The following is a 19,701-nucleotide window of genomic DNA, read 5'->3' on the forward strand; positions in this document are numbered from 1 at the left end:
CTATGTATAAAAAGATCAGGGAAAAGTCGTGAAGTTAGCGGTTTTAAAACTTGTCGACGACGCTGCGAAGGTATGTTTCCAAAGTTTTTTTCTTTATGTAATTCACATGTTTTCATGATAAATTTGTACTTCAAAATTTGAGAAAAATGTATATTCAAAGTGATTAGAATCGGTAAAATGGAAGGAAGAATGATCGAAGTTATTCCGGATGGTAATTGTCTATACACGTAAGGAAAAGTATTGTTTTGCACGTCGCGCAAAATTGACGAAAATTTGAAGAATTAATTTGTATAAAAAATTCTGCAACGAATTTGAAATCATCATACAGGGTGCCCCATTTCTATCAATCCAGTCAAATATCTCGAAAACTAAACGTGTTTCGAAAAATCTTTCAGAGAAGAGCTTCCGGAACTCGTTTTGTCACAGGCAGCGTCACTTCTAAGATGTCGAATGTAGGAGCATTTTTTAAAAATTAAAGTCGATTCTTTTCACAAGACCAAAGTTGTAATATGCGATCTTACGAATTAAAGCATGTTCTTACGAAGGTTCCTTCCAGACTTCATTTATACTCCTGCTGTAGTGCCCCGTTTTTTCTTTTAATATATCATTATTTTTTTCAACCTTTTGTGAACAATTTTTTAATGCTTTCTTTCTGAAAAGTTTTTATTTCAACTATTTTCAAAAGAACATCTATTTATTTCCTTAGGAACCTTGGAATAAAATGTTGTTCGTAACTCGTATTTACGAAAACATATACATATAATCAATAAGTACGAAACTTTCGTTAGAAATTGTTCAACGCGTCGAAAATTCGTTATTGCCTGCCGAATGTTGAAAATCGAGTTCCATTTAAAAAAAAGCTTCTACATTCAATATCCCGAAAATGGCGGGATGCGTAGCAAAATGAATTCGGCTAACTTTTGTCTGAAGCATTTTTCTCTAATATTATTGATTTTCAAAATATTTGACTGGATTGATTAAAATGGGACACCCTTTACACTTAAACAAAACCTTACTTTTTTTTTTTTGTTCATCTACTTTTACAATGCGTCAAGAGCTCCATCTCTTTTTCTGGCAATAATTATTTTTTTATTTTATCAAATTTAACAAGATTGTTTTCACAATAATTTTGATTGGCGCAGCAACCTTATTCATTTCATAGCATATGAGAAGTTCTTGCATGTCTTTCATCTGTGGTAACTATTAGATCATTAGAAAGGGGAAAAACGGGTGATTTCACACCCTTTGTAACAATACTATTGTCAACGGACGTTTTATATATTTACATAGAAATGATGCACACTGAGCAAGCGCAGACAGTAAATTGATTGTCAGACCAGTAAATAATGCCCACAGCCAGACCATCCTTTCTTATGTATACCAACAACATTGAGTGACTACTTAAAATTTTGTCTTCAACGGTCGTGGTAAATTCTCCGTTTTAACTAAACGCCTTGTGTGAATATTAGTATTCCCTAGGGATTCTTGACAATACCTGAATTTTCAACTTCCACTGTAACAGATGCATATTTTTATAATGTATATCATGATCAGCTCAAGCTTCGAAATATTCGAAAACAAATTGTGATGATTAAGACTAGGCAAAAGACCATTTGCAAACCGTCCAGAGTATTCGGCTGACTTTAGATATCGTACATTATCATCATCATCATCATCATACATCATCATATCATCATACATCATACATAGTATTAAAGTTCGAAACCAAATTTCGGATGTCCGTCTTTCCGGATGTCCAGAAAGTGACGTTACCGAAATATTTTTTTTTTTCTAGATTCGTCGACCTGGCGATTCGACGAGTTCCTGGACTCCAGGTCCTCTGCCTGGTGATTATCGTCGTCCAAGATTTGTGCTCCGTAGTTCCTGTGCTCTGGGTCATCTGCTCGGTAAGCCTCATCGGTCATTTTTTATGGTAATAAGTTGAAAAATTTAAAATGTTTAGTTATTTTATGTCAACGGTATGCCGACTGACGTGATCCACGATGTATAGAATTTATTGCAGAGTTATAGATTCTCGTGTGTACTGAGACATTGCATCATGCGAATTTTTCCAAAACCTACTAAAAACGTTTACCCAATTGAGTCAACGATCCTATCAAGAGAACCAGCGCAACGCTAATTATGTATTCGTACATAGATTTGAATAACATGTTTTTTCAACAGTTAATACCCATTAACAACGTTATTAACTGGATGTCCAGATTCACCGGGTGGACTATCATTATTGATAATATATATATTAAGATGCATACAAGCACAATTATCGGGTAGTCATTTATCTTCCACAATCTTATAAATATCTGCTAAACCACTGACAATAAAGCTCATCCACTCGAGTGAGCCCGCGCAACAATCAGCTGTACTAGGCATACCATTTTGAAGCTAGTATCGATTAAGATTCAAGCTTACCGAAATACAAATTTTTAACTGGATATCCACCTATACATATAGGCCATATGGGTATTTGGTGAGTTTTATCAATGCGATAGGATCAATCGGAGCAAAACAGAATAATAAATAAGAGAAATGTATCGGCGAAATTACACAAATTAATTGCACGTAAAATATCTTAGAAAAATTCAGGTGGACGAACATTACCTAATCGAAGAGTAGCTTAATCCTCGAATATTTAAGGTACAGATTGGAGAAACCGACAGCCTCAGAAATGAGTTCGAATGAGGTCAAGATCATTCGCTTTAATTATATCGCATCAATTAGCAAGCAGTCGAATTATTTTTATTTCGAAAATTCAATTCAATTATTTTACCATAGTATGTCTGAAATCAACGCAGAATAACCTGTTCAGTAATAATAACCTCGTTCGTTTAAATAACTAATAATTAAATGAAGTCAATTCGAACGTTATCGAATCCGAAATATTAGATAACGAAATGCTGAATACGATTTGTGTTAAAAGTGAGTTGTATCTAGTGTGACGATTCGAAAATTAGCATAGTAAATTTAACGTATTATTATTGCAATTATTATACTATGAAGAAGGGGAATTTGGGAAGGAATAAATACTTGGGTATTTTTAATAAAATCGAAGCACTTTCGTGGACGAAGTAAAGTTGAGCGATAACTTGACGGGCGTAAAAATCTTCGCGAAGTCAATGGAAAAGCCTGAGCAAGGTAGAAAATATTAGTAAATTGATCGCAGACAAGAAATTGGAAGAGCCGCGATTCATTACTCTGCAAACTTACATGTACAACTTATGTATTAAAGTTGCATTCGGCAAAGCTTGTTCTGGAGCGTGAATTTTGTGCAGGACATAATTTTTCAAAAGTTTTTCAGGCTGCATGACTTACCTGGCGTTGAATCTGTATAAAATATTGGGAAGTGGTGTTGGGTTGATCATATTTAGGTACTAACGAATGTTTAAATAATATAACACAATAACTAAGTTTTTAAAGTGGTAAAAAAATTTAATGTTAAAATCGTAACTAAAAATTAAACGAATTATAAAGATTGTAATGCATTAATGTTAATAGTTTAGGATGAGAAACGTGAAAGGAAAACTGTGAGTGACGATTCTAGAATGTCGAAAGAAAAACCCGTGAAAGTACTTGAAGCTGTCCTCTTCGATCCGGAGGGCGAAGCTGGACGATGAAAAGGCTAGGCACTAAGTGCATTATGATAAATCCATGATTGCGTCTTATTTGAGTTCCCTTATTCTCTGCGAGTCCATTTTATGCGTGGAGAAAAAGGACGTGTATACAGTAATGAATGTCGAAGGTTGGTCGTCGCATACGTGCTAATCAGACAGTAAGCACCATTTGCTGTTATCTAATCTACGCCATCGACCGTCGTATTAACGATTCTAGTATATATATCTGCCGTTCTGTCCGCCGAATCCTCCTCGCTGTTCGCCAAGTCCTCTTTGCTGCCAACCAAATCCTGTCGGTCCACCGAATGCCTTTAGTCCACCAAACGCTACGTCCCGTCCAACGAGTCCAATTTGCGGGGCACTGAATCCTTGTTGTCCACCGAATGCTACTCCTTGTCCAACGAATCCAATTTGCGGGGCACCGAGTCCTTGCTGTCCACCAAATGCTCCTTGGTGTCCACCGAATGCTACTTCCTGTCCAACAAGTCTAATTTGCGGAGCACCGAAGCCTTGTTGCCCACCAAATGCTACTTCCTGGCCAATGAGTCCAATTTGCGGGGCACTGAAGCCTTGTTGCCCACCGAATGCTCCCTGGTGTCCACCGAATCCTAGATGTCCGCCGAATCCTTCTTGCCTTCCACCAAATGCTCCTTGCTGATCAACAAATCCTACAACTTGTTCAGTGATTCCCTCTTGGGTTGCCCTGATTGCTCCTTGATCGAAACCAGATTCTCCTTGTATACCAAATACTTTTTGTTGTCCTCCAAATCCTCCTTGCTGACCACCGAATCCTAGCAGTCCACCAAGTGCTACTTCTTGTCCACCGAGTCTAATTTGCTGTCCACCAATTCCTCCGAGTTTTCCACCAAATCCTGCCACCTGTTCAGCGATTCCCGCTTGCGCTCCACCGATAGATCCTCGTTGCCAACGAGATTCTCCTTGTCCACCAAATTCTCCTAGTTTTCCACCGAATCCTTCTTGTTGTCCACCAAAAGCTGATTCTTGTCCACCGAGTCTGATCTGCTGCCCACCGTGTCCTCCTTGTTTTCCGCCGAATGCTTCTTGCCTTCCATCGAATCCTGCCACCTGTTCACTGATCCCCGCTTGTGCTCCCCCGATTGCTCCTTCTTGCAAACGAGATTCTTTTTGACCACCAAACCCTCCTAGTTTTCCACCAATTCCTGCCTGTGCTCCGCTGGTTCCTCCTTGCTGCCAACGGGATTCCCCCTGACTGCCAAATTCTTTCTGCTGCAAACCACCGAATCCTTCTTGTCGTGTACCTTGGGACCCTTTGCCTCCTTGTTGCTCACTGCTGGATCCTTTCTGGACTGAAAGAAGCAATAAGTACGTGAAGTATCTCGACGAGTAATTGTTTTAAAGAAACAACTTTAGGCAACTTTTTTTTGAAATGCAAATACGATTTTCTCGCACATTGACAATGCAAACCTTTGGGAATTCCGCGCGTACTTTTAAACAATTTTACTTTTCGCAGAAAATATTGGCAAAATGTCGAATGATTTCACGATTCTGTCTCGAACTTGGAAAGAAAGCAAATGCTGTTCTCTTCCAGAGTTTGAAGCAGCTCTGTGGAACACCAAGCCCGAATTTTAGTATTTTAATAATGGCCAGCATGAAATTATGGAATACGATGCAGCTAAGAATATTGATGAGGCAACCATAGGAATCGATGAAAGATGACGAGAACTTACACGAGGCTGTAGCGCACATCGCGAGAGCGAGTAAAATCGTCGCGGTCTTGATCATCTTGAAAATCACTTTCGACGATGCGATTCCAAACTTGAAACTATAACTCGATGGATGATCGTCGACGCGATGCTTCGATCTGATGATACTTTAGCAGAGCATGGAGAGTTTTATACCTTTCGTTTTTACCCCTTCCGAATTCGGAATCTGGTGATAATGTGCAACACATACAAGTCTCGAATTTCTGATATAACTAACAGTTTTCGATACGATCTCAAAGGACGACATCGTCTTCGTAAGCCTGGTCACATTATTCCAATCTAGATGAAATCGGCAACGAAATCTCGGGGAATTTTTAACTTTCCATCTTTCTTCCATTCATAGAAGATCCTATCCAACGATCTTCGCTTGGCTACAGGCTTCAGATTTCTCCTAGTATTGAACTCGTCTGAACATTTTTATCGCTGGTGTGATCACTACTGCGGTCGTGACTACGTGTATTTAATAGACCGTATGCACATAATACTCGTACATACCGGGACATTACGTGGATCCGGACCCTAAGGATCCCTAACCATAAGCAATCCAAGGTACGCATACACTGCGAGCAGATGTTTGAATTGTTTGGATTATAATGTCGCGGTATAATCCATTGGCACAAATGAATTTTTTTTAAAACATATTCTGGTGCTTAAAACAAAGCGCAAGACCATTTGCAAACCGTCTGGAATTTTTAGCTAGAATGGTGCGTTTCATCGATACGATATGATCTGCCGAAGCAAGATAGAATTATAAATAAGAGCAATGACATTTCACAAATTAACGGTGCATAGAATATCGTAGAAAAATTTAGGTGAACAAATATTATCTAAACGAAGACTGGCCAATCCGCGAATTTAAGGTACAGATTAGGGGCATCGACAGCCTTAGAGATGAGTTCGAATGAGGTCAAAATCATTTACTCTGTGAGTATTCGTTAAGCTTAAAGAAAGCATTCGATAATTAGAAATCAGTCGAATCACTTCTATTCCAAGAATTCAATCCAATTAGTCTGCCACAGCCCGTCTGGAATCAAGGCAGAATAACCTGTTCAGTAATAATTATTCATCTGCTTAAATAAAATAACGTAGTCAAATGAAGGCGATTCAAACGGTATCGAATCCGAAATATTAGGTAACGAAACGCCGAAAAGTTGATATGATTTGCATTAAAAACGCGTTGTCTGTAGTGGCACGATTTGAACATCAACCTAGCAAATTCCGAGTATCATTTTCGTATGGTACATATTTTCCACAGTAAATCAAGTGTTGAATAAATCAAGGACAAATGGGTGGTGCCGTTTGAATAAGAGGCAAGGAAAAGAGTAAAAATCCGTTTGAAAAACGTTTGCCTGTGGTTTTTGCACTGACGATAGCACACGCAGATGAAACAACGTCCTTACCATCCTTAACTGTCGATATCTTCGCTCAATTCGCTCAAATTCGTTTCTGTCAGGTACATGTAGTGTAATTTTAATAACATACGGATCAGCTTTCCATCTTTTTTGACCGAGTGTTGATTATCGGCAACTACGTGTTATCGAGTCTCTAACAATTTGGAAAGTAATAATTGAACTTTAACGAATATCAAATATCTAACTTTTTGGTCTGCAGTTACCAAATATGACGCCGTCTTCGTAATGCTGGTTAAATATGTCATTAATATGGATATATTACGATCTAAAAGGTGTACATAAATGTCAATGATGCATAACATTACAAGTCTGAGGTCAACCATATTAGTTTTTCTAAAGGCGTTTTATTTCTCGTACAGACAGATAAAACAATGTGCTTCTCTCATTGATTACTTTACAATTATTATAGTGAAAATAAGAAATTAGGAGTTAGTCGAAACACACTTTTATTCATTCGGATACGCATTGTAGTATGTGTGACAAAAACAATCAGAGAACCTCGTTTTGATGACCGTCTCAATGCGAAAACCCGATATCTGCTGGTCATGCGTTTTTACTTTCTGTTATAATTTATTGTCAAAGGGTGTCGAAATTTATGTTGAAAAAACATCCAACAACTATCAATATCTGAAAATTGTGTTGGAATGAATTACCGCGGGGTGTCATTTGAGCAATAAACTATACTAGAGGTTTAATTACAAGGAATTTACTTCAATTGTTAACTAAAAAAAATCAAATTTACGAAAAAATTACCTTGGAACAACTTTTGCGGATTTAAATATCCTTGAGGGTTGATTATGATAAAAACTTTGAGGTTTTATGCTTGTTGTTTTGTCCCCACCGGAAGTCTAATCTCTGTGCGAATCACGCGGTTGATAGTGAGATAATCTATTTCACAGAATTCTCATGGAACATTTCTTTTTGCCTAAACCCTGGTTATTTAATCTCCCTCTTGACATTTCTCGCAATTGTAAGTTTACTCAAAAAGGATGACATGAATATTTTCTTCATTCAATATATTGTGCAAGTACACCATTAATACCGTGTTCAATAACAATTTGGTTGATATTGTAGAAATAAAAATAGAGCAAATGCATTGAAAGAAACGTGGCTTGTTATCCGATGATCTGCAATAACGATACATTTTCGTAATGTTGTTCTCAGAATAAATTTTTATATAGACTCTTTCGTTATAGGTTTTTTTTATTTTTTTGTAAGGCACATTTCAGACATGGCCTGATTTTCCCCAAGGTTTCTGAGATTATTTTCTGCTAATTAACTGCCATTCTGCATATTCAAATATTGCAGTTGACTGCGTCCTCATGTAATGACAAACTAGTAAAATGGATAAGGAAAGAGCAGGGTAAAACAATGCGTCAATATAATAAAACACAGTGCACTACGTTGGATCTACGATTACATATTATTTCAGTTTCCTTCTTTTTCAGTTCAATACATTTTGTACATGAAGAGAGGAAGAGCGAGTGAATATAAATAGCGAAATTTGATTATCGTCATACATGCCAATCAGACAGCTAACACCATTTGCCTTTTTTCAATCGGCGCAATAATCCTAACGATCCTAGTACGCATATCCGGCATTCCGTCCACCGAAACCTGCCTGCTGTCTACCACCAAGTCCTCCGTGCTGTCTGCCGAATCCTCCTAGTCCACCTAGTCCTCCTAGTCCTCCTATTCCTCCAAATGCTACTTCCTGTTCACCGAAGCCAACTTGCTGGGCATCGATTCCTCCTTGTTTCCCACCGAATGCTCCTTGCTGTCCTCCAAATCCTACAACTTGTTCACCGATTCCCGCTTGCGCTCCACCAATTGCTCCTTGCTGCCAACGAGATTCTCCTTGTCCGCCGAATCCTCCAACTTTTCCACGGAACCCTCCTTGCTGTCCACCAAATCCTGCTTGTTCGCCAATTCCTGCCTGCGCTCCACCGATTCCTCCCTGCTGCCAACGGGATTCTCCCTGTCCGCCAAATCCTCTCTGCTGCCAACCACCGAATCCTCCTTGCTGTCCACCGAATCCTCCTTGTTCACCGATTCCTGCCTGCGCTCCACCGATTCCTCCCTGCTGCCAGCCAGATTCTCCCTGTCCTCCAAATCCTCTCTGCTGCCAACCACCGAATCCTCCTTGCTGTCCACCGAATCCTCCTTGTTCACCGATTCCTGCCTGCGCTCCGCCGATTCCTCCTTGCTGCCAACGGGATTCTCCCTGTCCGCCGATTCCTCTCTGCTGCCAACCACCGAATCCTTCTTGTCGTCCACCTTGGGACCATCTACCTCCTTGTTGTCCACCGTTGGATCCTCTCTGGACTGAAAGGAACAACGCGTGAAGTAAGTCGACGAGTAATTGTTCTTAAGGGACAAATTTAGGCCTAGGGTGAAGGAGGTCAAAGTTTCTCCAGCTGAATGTGTTTGATATGCGAATACGATTTTCTTACAATTGACGATGCAAGACATTTGGAGTTCCGTGCGTACTTTTAAACAATTTTACTTTGCCGAAAAATTTTGGTCAAAAGTAGAATGATTTCACGATTCTGTCTCGAACTTGGAAAGAAAGCAAACGCTGTTCTCTTTCCAGAGTTTGAAGCAGCTCTGTGGAACACTAAGCCCGAATTTTGATATTTTAATAATGGCCGGCATGAAATTATGGAATACGATGCAGCTAAGAATATTGATGAGGCAACCATGGGAATCGATGAAAGATGACGAGAACTTACACGAGGCTGTAGCGCACATCGCGATAGCGAGTAAAATCGTCGCGGTCTTGATCATCTTGAAAATCACGTTCAACGATGCGATTCCAAACTCGAAACTGTAACTCGATGGATGATCGTTGACGTGATGCTTCGATCTGATGACACTTTAGCAGAGCATCGAGGGTTTTATACTTACCGTTCTTACCCCTCCCGAAGTAAAAAATTAACTGGAATTTGTAGCACATCAAGGTTTACGAATCTTTCAAACACCTAGCAGCTCGTTTTTGATACAATCTGAAATGACCACGTCTCCTTGGTAAGCTTGACTAGTTTAATCCAATATAGATTATATCGGCAGCCAAATTGCGTCAACTTTCTAACTTTCCGTCTCGTTTTAAATGATCGAAGATCCTATCTAACCTTCGAAATTCGGTTATATATACTTCGGATTTCTCCCAGCATGAAATTCACGAAGAATACTTTTATCGGTAATTCGGTTTTCATAATTCACTTCCGAAATGTCATAATATGTTACATCTACAACTCGACCTATTGGCCGGCCATCATTTTTGGGTGCTGACTACTTCGGTACCGCTTCAACTATTCCAAAATTTTCGATTACTTCGGAAATTGCTAAACGAGAACTTTAACACATAGATATATGTGAATAAAAAATATTTTATCACCTCATATTCGCACTCCAATTTTATTGGACTTCAAACACTGGTGATAAGCAAACAATTAGCGGACGGTGCGAAGAGCGAGGAATTAGAACAACAAAAAGGAATCATTCTCGGATTAAGAACAGATCATCTGATTATATTCAAGCCTACAAGAAATAATCATCCATATTCCTTTCCTAGAACCAACGTTACGGTCAGTTGACATTGAAAATGAATATAAATGGGGAAACTGAAGAGGAGAAAAAAAAAACAATCAATGAGTTTTTTTTATATAAAATATATTATTCTATCTTTCAGTTTATTATTTTAACACAATCTAGAATAAATACTGAAATATCTGACGCTCCATATTTTATCATCATTTTTTCAATGACTCAATCAATTTTTCGTCTTCAGAACCGTCTTATCAACCGCTACATCAACGACCATATCCCCCCTCCATAAAATCCACCTCCAAATCTTCCTCCTTGATGTCGACCGTCAAATCCTAGTCCTCCCTGACGTTGACTACCGTAACCGTTTTGCGGTCCGTACAAAGCTAAGAAGTAAGAAAAGTGAGTTGACGAGTCATTACCAGAATACTTGCACAAACAGTTTTAGTCTTACTAAGTGGGTAACTGTAATAACTCGTGTTCGACATGATATAACTTTTGCGTTAACAATTCATTTTTACATGCAATGGTTTTATTCATTTGAAGAAAACCTGGAAGATTTGAAGGTTCTGTGATGAATGATACAAACTTACGGGTTGCAGCAGCGATCAGCACGAGTATGAACAGAATCGTAACGCTCTTGAACATTGTAAACGCGATATAATTTCGAAGAGCAGTGAAGTCGATAAGCTTTGACAAAATTTTTGATTTAATAATATTTCAACAGCGATTCCTGCGGTGTTTTATACTTATTGTGAGACCTCCTTCCGCCCCCCTAAGCTTCGTTTCAATAATGTGTAACATGTTTCCGGTAGGACTCAGTATCGTTGATTTGAAAAAACTTGTTATCAACACATTTTATTGGCATCTTTGTCAATGACTAATTAGGTCGTACAAATATGCTTTATATGCCGCTATTCCAACAACTTCCAGACCAGTGTGCGCGTCTCTGGACTGTTTAAGCATTAATTAACGAATACTACGTTTTTCATTTCAACTAAGCTCAAGCATAGCGAAACTTTTTATTTTATTTCGCACGAACTCCAAGTAGAACGCAGGTGTGTTTAACTTTTCGCTTTGTAGTTGCCAAAGTTAATCAAATATACTCAATAATTGATAATTTGAAAGACAAGTATGCATGAATAATGACGAATCCAATAATTAGGGGTATGAGATAAGCTTTGGTTGTTTTGAAGGTGTTTTTCATTTGACCGGGTTCAGATGAGAAGCTAATTATTTAAACTCGATCTTCAAGCGATGGTAGAAAATAACGCTGAATCGATATTTTAATTTACCTGATTATTAATCTTAGAAGCATTGTAATAATCAAAAGGAACCCAAAAATGTTCACACTAAAATCGCCATTTTGTCTACATGTTATTTTTCACGCTTGTTATTTTGCATTATAAGTAATTAATCGATCAAGCATTGATATAACTGTGCCCGTCATTTTTTTTCAACGATTGTAAAAATACTCTGTATTCCACCTTCTCCAATTTTCACACAACTATCCACTATCCATAGTTGGAATGATTTCCTATCTATTGTTAATTCATTGATATCCCGATCGCTGATAGCCACTCGATACTTGACACTCGCTGTTTTGCTTACCAATCTGTCAATCTGGTTACAGGCCTTTTAAATTAGGCGAAATTAATCCAAACTATAGATGTATTTTCTATCGTTCAGTTCATTGTCACAAGAGAAGTAAGAAATAACGACTTGTTTTAAACCATTTATTACATGCTTTCTTCCAATACAGCAATTACACAACGGTTTTTAATTTAATGCTCCCGCATCCGGCCCCACGAACGGCGATTTAATGGGAGTATCCTCCACCTTGCAGTCCGCCGTATCCTCCTCCAAAACCTCCCCCGTATCCTCCTTGCTGCCCACTCTGCCCACCGAATCCTCCACCCTGTTGTCTGCCAAATCCACCGCCTTGTTGCCGACCGTAACCACCCTGACTTCCTCCAAATCCACCAACGCCTCCGAAACCGATCCCGAATTGGGCTAATTTTAAGGGATGGAAAAAGTGAGTTCACGTTTCACTTTCACGTGAAAAAGAATTAAACGTTCCTCTTCTAACGGAGATCTCAATTCGAAAAATCAATTTCTGGTAACGTTTTTTAATGTATAACGTATTACAATATTCTATTGGATTACGTTTTATGAAACCAAACTTGGGTACTTGGGATTTGACGAAAAAAGGCGAAAATTACTTACGCATTGCAGTTGCAATCAAGGCAAGGGCGAGTAGAATCGTGACGGTTTTGATCATCTTGATAATTTTAATCGATTACGTGAGTTTAAACTGCGCAAGACGCGATGTAACGTATGTAGGTACGTTTATATTTGGTACTGAATCTTTGGCAGTACGTTCGAGGTTTTATACTTGTCGTCTTGCCCCCTTCCGAACTCCAAGCCCGATGGTAATGTGCGGAAATTAAACGAGCGATAACTTTTCGCGCCTAGCACAAACAGCCGTTTGTTCAGCAGCTATAACTGTATAGATTCGCTGATCGAATACTTGCGGTTAACGGTGAGATAATATATTCCACAGAATTTACTATATTTTCACGAAAGAATAATTTTATTATTGTATCGTTATTTGAACATCCACTTGACACTTTGCCGATTATTAGTTCTCAGAAACTCACCTTCGCAAGAGATTCCAGTAATTTGTATTAAGAAGAGTGAGTCGTGAGCTAGAAGAATTTTTCTTTAAATCAATGTACTGACGCTATTCACGCCGTATTCAAGGATAGTTTGGCAAGAAAAATGGAAGAAGAACTAAAAAAGTAAATTCATATCAACAGACCGAAGTACGTTGTAATTACGACACATTTTCACAACGTGGTTATTCGAATTAATTCTTCTATGGATTTCATAGTTGTTCTCACCGAAGTTTTTTTTCTTTCTTGTACTACAAATGTTTGACGCGGCCTGATCTACCAAAAGTCTGAGACTGCATGACACAGTTGACTTTTAATCGAATATTAAGATTTAAATAGTTAGTTTGAATCACAAAATTTTGTATTCGAGTTCGTGTTAATGTAACGACAGAAGGGAATAATAAAATATTGAGGTGAAGGTGAAGGAATACGTTGACGAAACAGGGTGCTTTGTGCTAAATCCATAATTATGTATTACTGTAATCCCATTTTCTCTTTCAGTTCGATTATACATCGAGAAAAAGGGCGAGCAATAATTGACAGCAAAATTTGGTTGTCTTCGTATATGCTAAAACAATAAAGACCATTTCCCGTACATTAATCCATGTTGTCAGCCACCATCTCAACGATTCTAGTACAAATATCTGCCGTGCTGTCTGCCAAACCCTCCTCTCTGTCCAGCAAGTCCTTCTTGCTGCCAACCGAATCCTCCCTGCTGTCTACCGAATGATTCCAATCCACTGGATCCCGCTTCTTGGCCACCAAGTCCAACTTGCTGAACAATGAATCCTCCTTGTTTTCCACCGAATCCTGCTTGCTGTCCACCGAATCCTACACCTTGTTCACCGATTCCTCCTTGCTGCCAACCAGATTCTCCCTGTCCTCCAAATCCTCTCTGCTGCCAACCACCGAATCCTCCTTGCTGTCCACCGAATCCTGCTTGTTCGCCAATTCCTGCCTGCGCTCCACCGATTCCTCCCTGCTGCGAGCCAGATTCTCCCGGTCCTCCAAATCCTCTCTGCTGCCAACCACCGAATCCTCCTTGCTGTCCACCGAATCCTCCTTGTTCACCGATTCCTGCCTGTACTCCGCCGATTCCTCCTTGCTGCCAACGGGATTCTCCCTGTCCGCCGATTCCTCTCTGCTGCCAACCACCGAATCCTTCTTGTCGTCCACCTTGGGACCATCTGCCTCCTTGTTGACCGCCGTTGGATCCTCTCTGGACTGAAAGAAACAACGTGTGAAGTAAGTCGACAAGTAATTGTTCTTAAGGGACAAATTTAGGCCTAGGGTGAAGGAGGTCAAAGTGTCTCCAGCTGAATGTGTTTGATATGCGAATACGATTTTTTTACAATTGACGATGCAAGACATTTGGAGTTCCGTGCGTACTTTTAAACAATTTTACTTTGCCGAAAAATGTTGGTCAAAAGTAGAATGATTTCACGATTCTGTCTCGAGCTTGGAAAGAAAGCAAACGCTGTTCTCTTTCCAGAGTTTGAAGCAGCTCTGTGGAACACTAAGCCCGAATTTTGATATTTTAATAATGGCCAGCATGAAATTATGGAATACGATGCAGCTAAGTATATTGATGAGGCAACGATCGAATCGATGAAAGATGACGAGAACTTACACGAGGCTGTAGCGCACATCGCGAGAGCGAGTAAAATCGTCGCGGTCTTGATCATCTTGAAAATCACGTTCAACGATGCGATTCCAAACTCGAAACTGTAACTCGATGGATGATCGTTGACGTGATGCTTCGATCTGATGACACTTTAGCAGAGCATCGAGGGTTTTATACTTACCGTTCTTACCACTTCCAACGTTGAGGTCCGGCAACGATATGCAAGATGTCGAGTTTTTGAATTTCTAATTCAACCAACCGCCAGTTTTTGATACAATCTAAAATGACCACTCTTATTGCAATCCTTCCAAAATTATTCCGATTCAGATTATATCAGTAATTAAATCCTACCTATTCTTATCTATACTACGATCTATAAGAGATCGTATCGAGCTTTCCAAACTCGGTTACAGGCTTGGAATTTCTCCTAGCACTGAACTAGCATTGAGCTTCAGGAACATCACGAATTTTGATGCCGTTGCATCATCGTGTTAAACTCCCAACGAAGCGATTATAAGTCGTAACTGATTTTGAGCCGTGAAATAAAAAGAGATGAGAAATTGACAGTAACGAAAAACGAACCGTGGATAATTCCATTTTCACGATGCTTCTGTCTGACAAAAGCTTCACCATATTTACTGAAGGCATCAATTACGTAGTTATTTGGTTTCAATTAAGTTCTCGGTGAAATATTTTTATTGATGACACCAAAATTGCAATTCCTTGAATAATCGATGAAAAATTTTGAATCCTCTCGAATTCGAAAAAAGTGAAGAGTCGGCCAATCGTGAACAGTGAAACAAATAACGATCGGTAGAATGTACTCTCAGTTGCCGAAATGCAGGCGGATTCAGTTGAAATGTAAACTGAATTGCATAAATGCAGGCGGTTTATTATTTACCGGAAATGTACGTGTAGGGATGAGGTCTATTCAAATGAATCATTTTTCTGAGTGCATGGTCAGCCGAATCAATTGCACATAAATTGTCTTGTGAATATTTTGTCATTTCCAAACTTTGAAAGTTTTTCAAAAGGTGAATCCTGAATTATTTGTTCATGAGTCTTACCACGTGCATTCGGCAATCTCCAGACCTCGATATTTTCGATTTTCTTATACTACGTAAAATTACCTTATCCGATTTTTTTCCAAATTTTTTGGGTCCCGTTTCTAAATTCTCAACAGTCAAACGTTGCTCATTATTATCTCGGAGCTGGAAGGTTGTATAAATGCAAAGAATGCGATCGATGGATTCGTCTTGGATACAACTTTCATTATATTTCAAGTTTTTCTTTAATTTTAATTGAGAATAACTTTTGAAAAATTAAATTGAGGCAAAAATATTAAGAGATCTTTTATGTAGAACATTAAATTTCCTTTAAGAATCTGTCATGATCTTTTTTATACATTCATCGATTCGTTAGTCACGAAATTCCAAATTAAAAAAGTCAAATCGAGAAATTATATCAATTTATTAAGCTTAATTACTCGGAAACCGCTTGTCTGACAAAAATCTATAATCAGACCTTTTTTGTAGGGAATTTAATTTTATAAAGGGATAAGTGAACATAAATTTTTTCACTTCAATATTTCGACAGTTCTGACGTAAAACATCAAATTATGACTAAAAATCAAAAATAGCGATGATAGACCTCTTAAAGTTAATATTAAGGGCTTAAAATTTCATGAAATTTTTGTTTTGCCATACTGAATGATGTTCTCAATATATTTTTCAAAAAAAAAAATTGTCAATTTTTTTGGCCCAGTCTAATCTATACACATCCAGCAAAGTGCGTCCAATCTCTGAACTGCAATGATAACTTTCTATGCCCGTTTTATCCCTTCCGATTTCTAAATTTACGCACTAAGCACACTCAATTTGTTTCTGCAAATATAGTTCGAATTGACATAGAAAATTATTCTTGCCTTTTTTATAGACAATTAAAAAGCCTAATGATGTAATTTGCAATTGGTTTAGAATCCTTCGAATATTCAATTCCCGAATAGTCGTTTGTCTAACTCGTTTTGAAGACATTTCAATTTTTGTGCAATAAATGAGGTAAGACTATATAGCTATTTTGTTCGATTTAAATATTCGAATTCTTCATTTGAGAATCTAAAAAGATGTTTACTTTTATGTTAGATGGTAAAACGAAAGCAGTTTTCCCTGACTTATGTAATGATTTTGTTCAATCCAAATATTCCAGAGAAAGTTGGGAATATGTAAATATTTGTAGGAATTGTCTTCTTTGACGATCATAGAATGACTTATACAGCCGATCAATTTTCAGAGTGTCAAACCGCCCGAAAATGTAACGTTAATACCGAAAAGCAATGATTGCTGTCGCTAATCATTATCGATAATTATTAATCGATAATAAACAATGATTATTATCGTTTCTTCAAATCAAGTTCAAAGTTGAAAGAGTAAAAAAAAAGACCAGAATCTCAGTATTAAAATTTTCGAAAACGCGAACATCAATTTCATTGAATTTCAAAATGCAGAATGCTGAAGTACAGAAAACTTGAAATGCAGAAAAGTCGAAGTACGGAAAACCAAAATAAGAATAAAGCAAGCCGAAACATATCGAATTTTCCACACTTGACCAACATATCAACTTTTTTGTATTTCTACTCGGCATAGTAAAATTTTATAAAATAGTTTTCCGCATTTCCGAAAATTCAATGTGATTCTCTTTTATTCATCGACCTTTATTTATTTCTCCCACATCTAATTACGCAATCGTCTGGATCGTCTTCTTTTCTTTTGAGTATTTGTAAGTTATTTCACTGCTAGATCTGCTGATTTGGCTGACAAAACCAAACAATAATCACCCCACCCGTTTCAATCTGTCGAATATACCAGCCATAATCGAAAATCAACTATTTCTAATATTCCGACAAAGTGTGAGATCAATTAAAAATCGTGACAGAATGGTTCTTCACGTTGGTTTTAGCAATATGATGAAAAAATTCACTCCAAACGACGTTTCGGCAATTGCTTGTTTATTGTATGAAATTCATTTTATTCGTTATATTATCAGGTTTTAAAGTTTCGTCTCCGAATGACCGGAAATTGTCGTGTTCAGATCAGCGGCCATGGGGGATGTTTAATAGTAGTATCCTCTCTGGCTGTATCCTTGCTGGTATCCTCCGATTCCTTGGTTGTATCCTCCGTATCCTCCGATTCCTTGGTTGTATCCTCCGTATCCTCCGAATCCTTGGTTGTATCCTCCGAATCCTGGGTACAATCCTCTGTTGTATCCTTCGTATCCCTGGCCCTGGTTGTACGAGTATCCTCCGTTTCCACCGAATCCTCCAAAGCCACCCTGGTTGTATCCACCCTGGTTAAATCCACCTCCGTGAGCTAAAAAAGCAAAGAAAACAGTGTCAAACATGATCCCATCAAACTCCCGTGAACATTCTGTACTTAGTCACGCTCAAACATACACTGAAAAAATACTTGCTGGATTCGAAGGATGATAAGTGATTTAAATTTACTCGATTTCGTGAATAATCAGTCTCAAATTTTGGATTTATTTGACTTCGTGAGATCTTCCCGAGTGGCTACGAAATGACGAATTGTTGTCATTGAATTAAAATATTTTCTCACATTCACGTGAATGAACTAATTGCAAGTCACCAAGAATATAGTTTGTAAAAAATCAAAAAAAAAAAAAAAAAATCATGAATTTATTCGAATGGAAAGAAATTGATTTGAAGCAGTTAAAAATTCTACCGTGTATATTACTACCTAAGGTCGGTTAAACATTTCATCGACAGCCAATTACGAGTTAATTTTATTACATCGACTTGAATTCTCTAAATCTAACTGAAAAGTTCTTCGTTACGTCGTATAGTCACAGCTTGTAGAAGTGAAAAAATCTCCATCCCGCAGATGAAATACAATAATTTTTCAAAGTGTTGAATGAAAAACCTCGAGCGAAGGTGAAGCAGAATTTTTCATTTCATTGATTACGCAGTCTGCAGTAGGATAATTTTAGCACGCTTGTGCAAATTGTGCCAGTAAAGAGTAAAAGAGGAAATAAAAATTTCAATATTTGTAGCTGCTGACGATCATAAGCCGGTGAGCAAAGAGTCATATTATTTACTCAGGCGAATTGGTGCGCGAATCACGCGTCACGAGTAAACGAATAGTTTATAATTATGCGATTTTTTCCTGCTTATTGATCCCACGGTATTCAATGAAAAGGTATAATTATTCGCTTGCGAAATATAAACGTTCTCGATAACCGTAATAAAATTTTTTAGAGAATGAAAAGAGATTTCATACAAAAGAAATACGATTCCCGTTTACTGTGTATGTACATTTATACATTAAAAAGGACTGTAAAAAATAGTAAATGATATCATATTCAAGGTTTATCTATTTAGGCGAATTTTTTTTTTCTTTTTTCTATTTACTCGAATAAAAATATCAATTTTTGATTAACACAGTTGGAGTTTTTTAAAAAAAAATCTTCACCGTATGATTTATGAGTTACATAACGATGTGATTTATGTATGAAACATTCATCGCGTAGAGAACCGTCTGGTTATTGAAGCGAAAACGATTTTTTCAGGGACCAAACAACAACATAAAATACAAAATGAATACTTTTCATTGATTATTATAGCGATATTTGATAACCGTGAATGTTGTTTGACTTATGGACTATACACTAAACCAATCCAACAATCACACAACAAAAAATCAAGCTTCATTGCATCACGCAAGTTTGAAAAAAAAATCAAATTGTTTTCAAACAATGTAATATCGACGAACCGTAATTTAGTCAGCAAAATAAAATACGAATAAATTCTCGTCGATTATATACGAAAAACTTTGACAATTTTGGTTATATCTCTTAGAAAACGAAACTTTTTATTAGAATTTGTTCCGATGCGAACTTACGGAAGGCTGAGGCGACGGCCACGAGAGCAACGACGAGGACAAGCACTGCCTTGATCATCTTGGAGTAGTTTGTAGATTTTCGTCGGACGAAGGAAAAGGGTTGAATCGGTACGATCAACTGATTCGATCTGGTGATGGTTACCCGATGGACACTGCT

General features: G+C 37.9%; 5 protein-coding genes across 5 annotated transcripts; all 5 read right to left on the reverse strand.

Annotated features, from left to right (window-relative positions):
- Positions 1 to 3,422: 3,422 nt before the first annotated feature.
- On the reverse strand, positions 3,423 to 5,498 carry LOC107225814 (spidroin-1-like). Its single transcript, XM_015666401.2, has 2 exons — positions 5,339 to 5,498; positions 3,423 to 4,957 (listed from the first exon to the last, which is right to left on the reverse strand). The coding sequence occupies exons 1-2, from the start codon at positions 5,391 to 5,393 to the stop codon at positions 3,843 to 3,845; spliced, it is 1,170 nt and encodes a 389-aa protein (XP_015521887.2). The 5' UTR covers positions 5,394 to 5,498; the 3' UTR covers positions 3,423 to 3,842.
- Positions 5,499 to 8,186: 2,688 nt separating this feature from the next.
- LOC107225800 (spidroin-1) lies at positions 8,187 to 9,668 on the reverse strand. Its single transcript, XM_046732899.1, has 2 exons — positions 9,519 to 9,668; positions 8,187 to 9,111 (listed from the first exon to the last, which is right to left on the reverse strand). Exons 1-2 carry the CDS (start codon positions 9,571 to 9,573, stop codon positions 8,369 to 8,371), a joined length of 798 nt encoding a protein of 265 aa, XP_046588855.1. The 5' UTR covers positions 9,574 to 9,668; the 3' UTR covers positions 8,187 to 8,368.
- Positions 9,669 to 12,054: 2,386 nt separating this feature from the next.
- LOC107225818 (holotricin-3-like) lies at positions 12,055 to 12,708 on the reverse strand. The gene is made up of 2 exons (XM_015666404.2): positions 12,559 to 12,708; positions 12,055 to 12,345 (listed from the first exon to the last, which is right to left on the reverse strand). Exons 1-2 carry the CDS (start codon positions 12,611 to 12,613, stop codon positions 12,152 to 12,154), a joined length of 249 nt encoding a protein of 82 aa, XP_015521890.2. The 5' UTR covers positions 12,614 to 12,708; the 3' UTR covers positions 12,055 to 12,151.
- A 748-nt stretch (positions 12,709 to 13,456) lies between these two features.
- On the reverse strand, positions 13,457 to 14,785 carry LOC107225798 (34 kDa spicule matrix protein-like). The gene is made up of 2 exons (XM_046732902.1): positions 14,638 to 14,785; positions 13,457 to 14,231 (listed from the first exon to the last, which is right to left on the reverse strand). The coding sequence occupies exons 1-2, from the start codon at positions 14,690 to 14,692 to the stop codon at positions 13,639 to 13,641; spliced, it is 648 nt and encodes a 215-aa protein (XP_046588858.1). The 5' UTR covers positions 14,693 to 14,785; the 3' UTR covers positions 13,457 to 13,638.
- A 2,833-nt stretch (positions 14,786 to 17,618) lies between these two features.
- On the reverse strand, positions 17,619 to 19,701 carry LOC107223701 (neuropeptide-like protein 31). Its single transcript, XM_015663474.2, has 2 exons — positions 19,545 to 19,701; positions 17,619 to 17,996 (listed from the first exon to the last, which is right to left on the reverse strand). Exons 1-2 carry the CDS (start codon positions 19,600 to 19,602, stop codon positions 17,740 to 17,742), a joined length of 315 nt encoding a protein of 104 aa, XP_015518960.1. The 5' UTR covers positions 19,603 to 19,701; the 3' UTR covers positions 17,619 to 17,739.

This window comes from Neodiprion lecontei, chromosome 2, assembly GCF_021901455.1.
Source record: "Neodiprion lecontei isolate iyNeoLeco1 chromosome 2, iyNeoLeco1.1, whole genome shotgun sequence".
Taxonomy (NCBI): Eukaryota; Metazoa; Arthropoda; class Insecta; order Hymenoptera; family Diprionidae; genus Neodiprion; species Neodiprion lecontei.

Excerpts from the sequence above, each read along its gene's own strand:
- LOC107223701 (XM_015663474.2), bottom strand. The coding sequence starts at position 19,602 with ATGATCAAGGCAGTGCTTGTCCTCGTCGTTGCTCTCGTGGCCGTCGCC. Across the intron at positions 17,997-19,544 it reads GGCCGTCGCCTCAGCCTTCC|CTCACGGAGGTGGATTTAAC; the intron begins GTAAGTTCGCAT and ends TTGCTTTTTTAG.
- LOC107225800 (XM_046732899.1), bottom strand. The coding sequence starts at position 9,573 with ATGATCAAGACCGCGACGATTTTACTCGCTATCGCGATGTGCGCTACA. Across the intron at positions 9,112-9,518 it reads GATGTGCGCTACAGCCTCGT|TCCAGAGAGGATCCAACGGT; the intron begins GTAAGTTCTCGT and ends TGTTCCTTTCAG.
- LOC107225798 (XM_046732902.1), bottom strand. The coding sequence starts at position 14,692 with ATGATCAAGACCGCGACGATTTTACTCGCTCTCGCGATGTGCGCTACA. Across the intron at positions 14,232-14,637 it reads GATGTGCGCTACAGCCTCGT|TCCAGAGAGGATCCAACGGC; the intron begins GTAAGTTCTCGT and ends TGTTTCTTTCAG.
- LOC107225814 (XM_015666401.2), bottom strand. The coding sequence starts at position 5,393 with ATGATCAAGACCGCGACGATTTTACTCGCTCTCGCGATGTGCGCTACA. Across the intron at positions 4,958-5,338 it reads GATGTGCGCTACAGCCTCGT|TCCAGAAAGGATCCAGCAGT; the intron begins GTAAGTTCTCGT and ends TGCTTCTTTCAG.
- LOC107225818 (XM_015666404.2), bottom strand. The coding sequence starts at position 12,613 with ATGATCAAAACCGTCACGATTCTACTCGCCCTTGCCTTGATTGCAACT. Across the intron at positions 12,346-12,558 it reads CTTGATTGCAACTGCAATGC|CCCAATTCGGGATCGGTTTC; the intron begins GTAAGTAATTTT and ends CCTTAAAATTAG.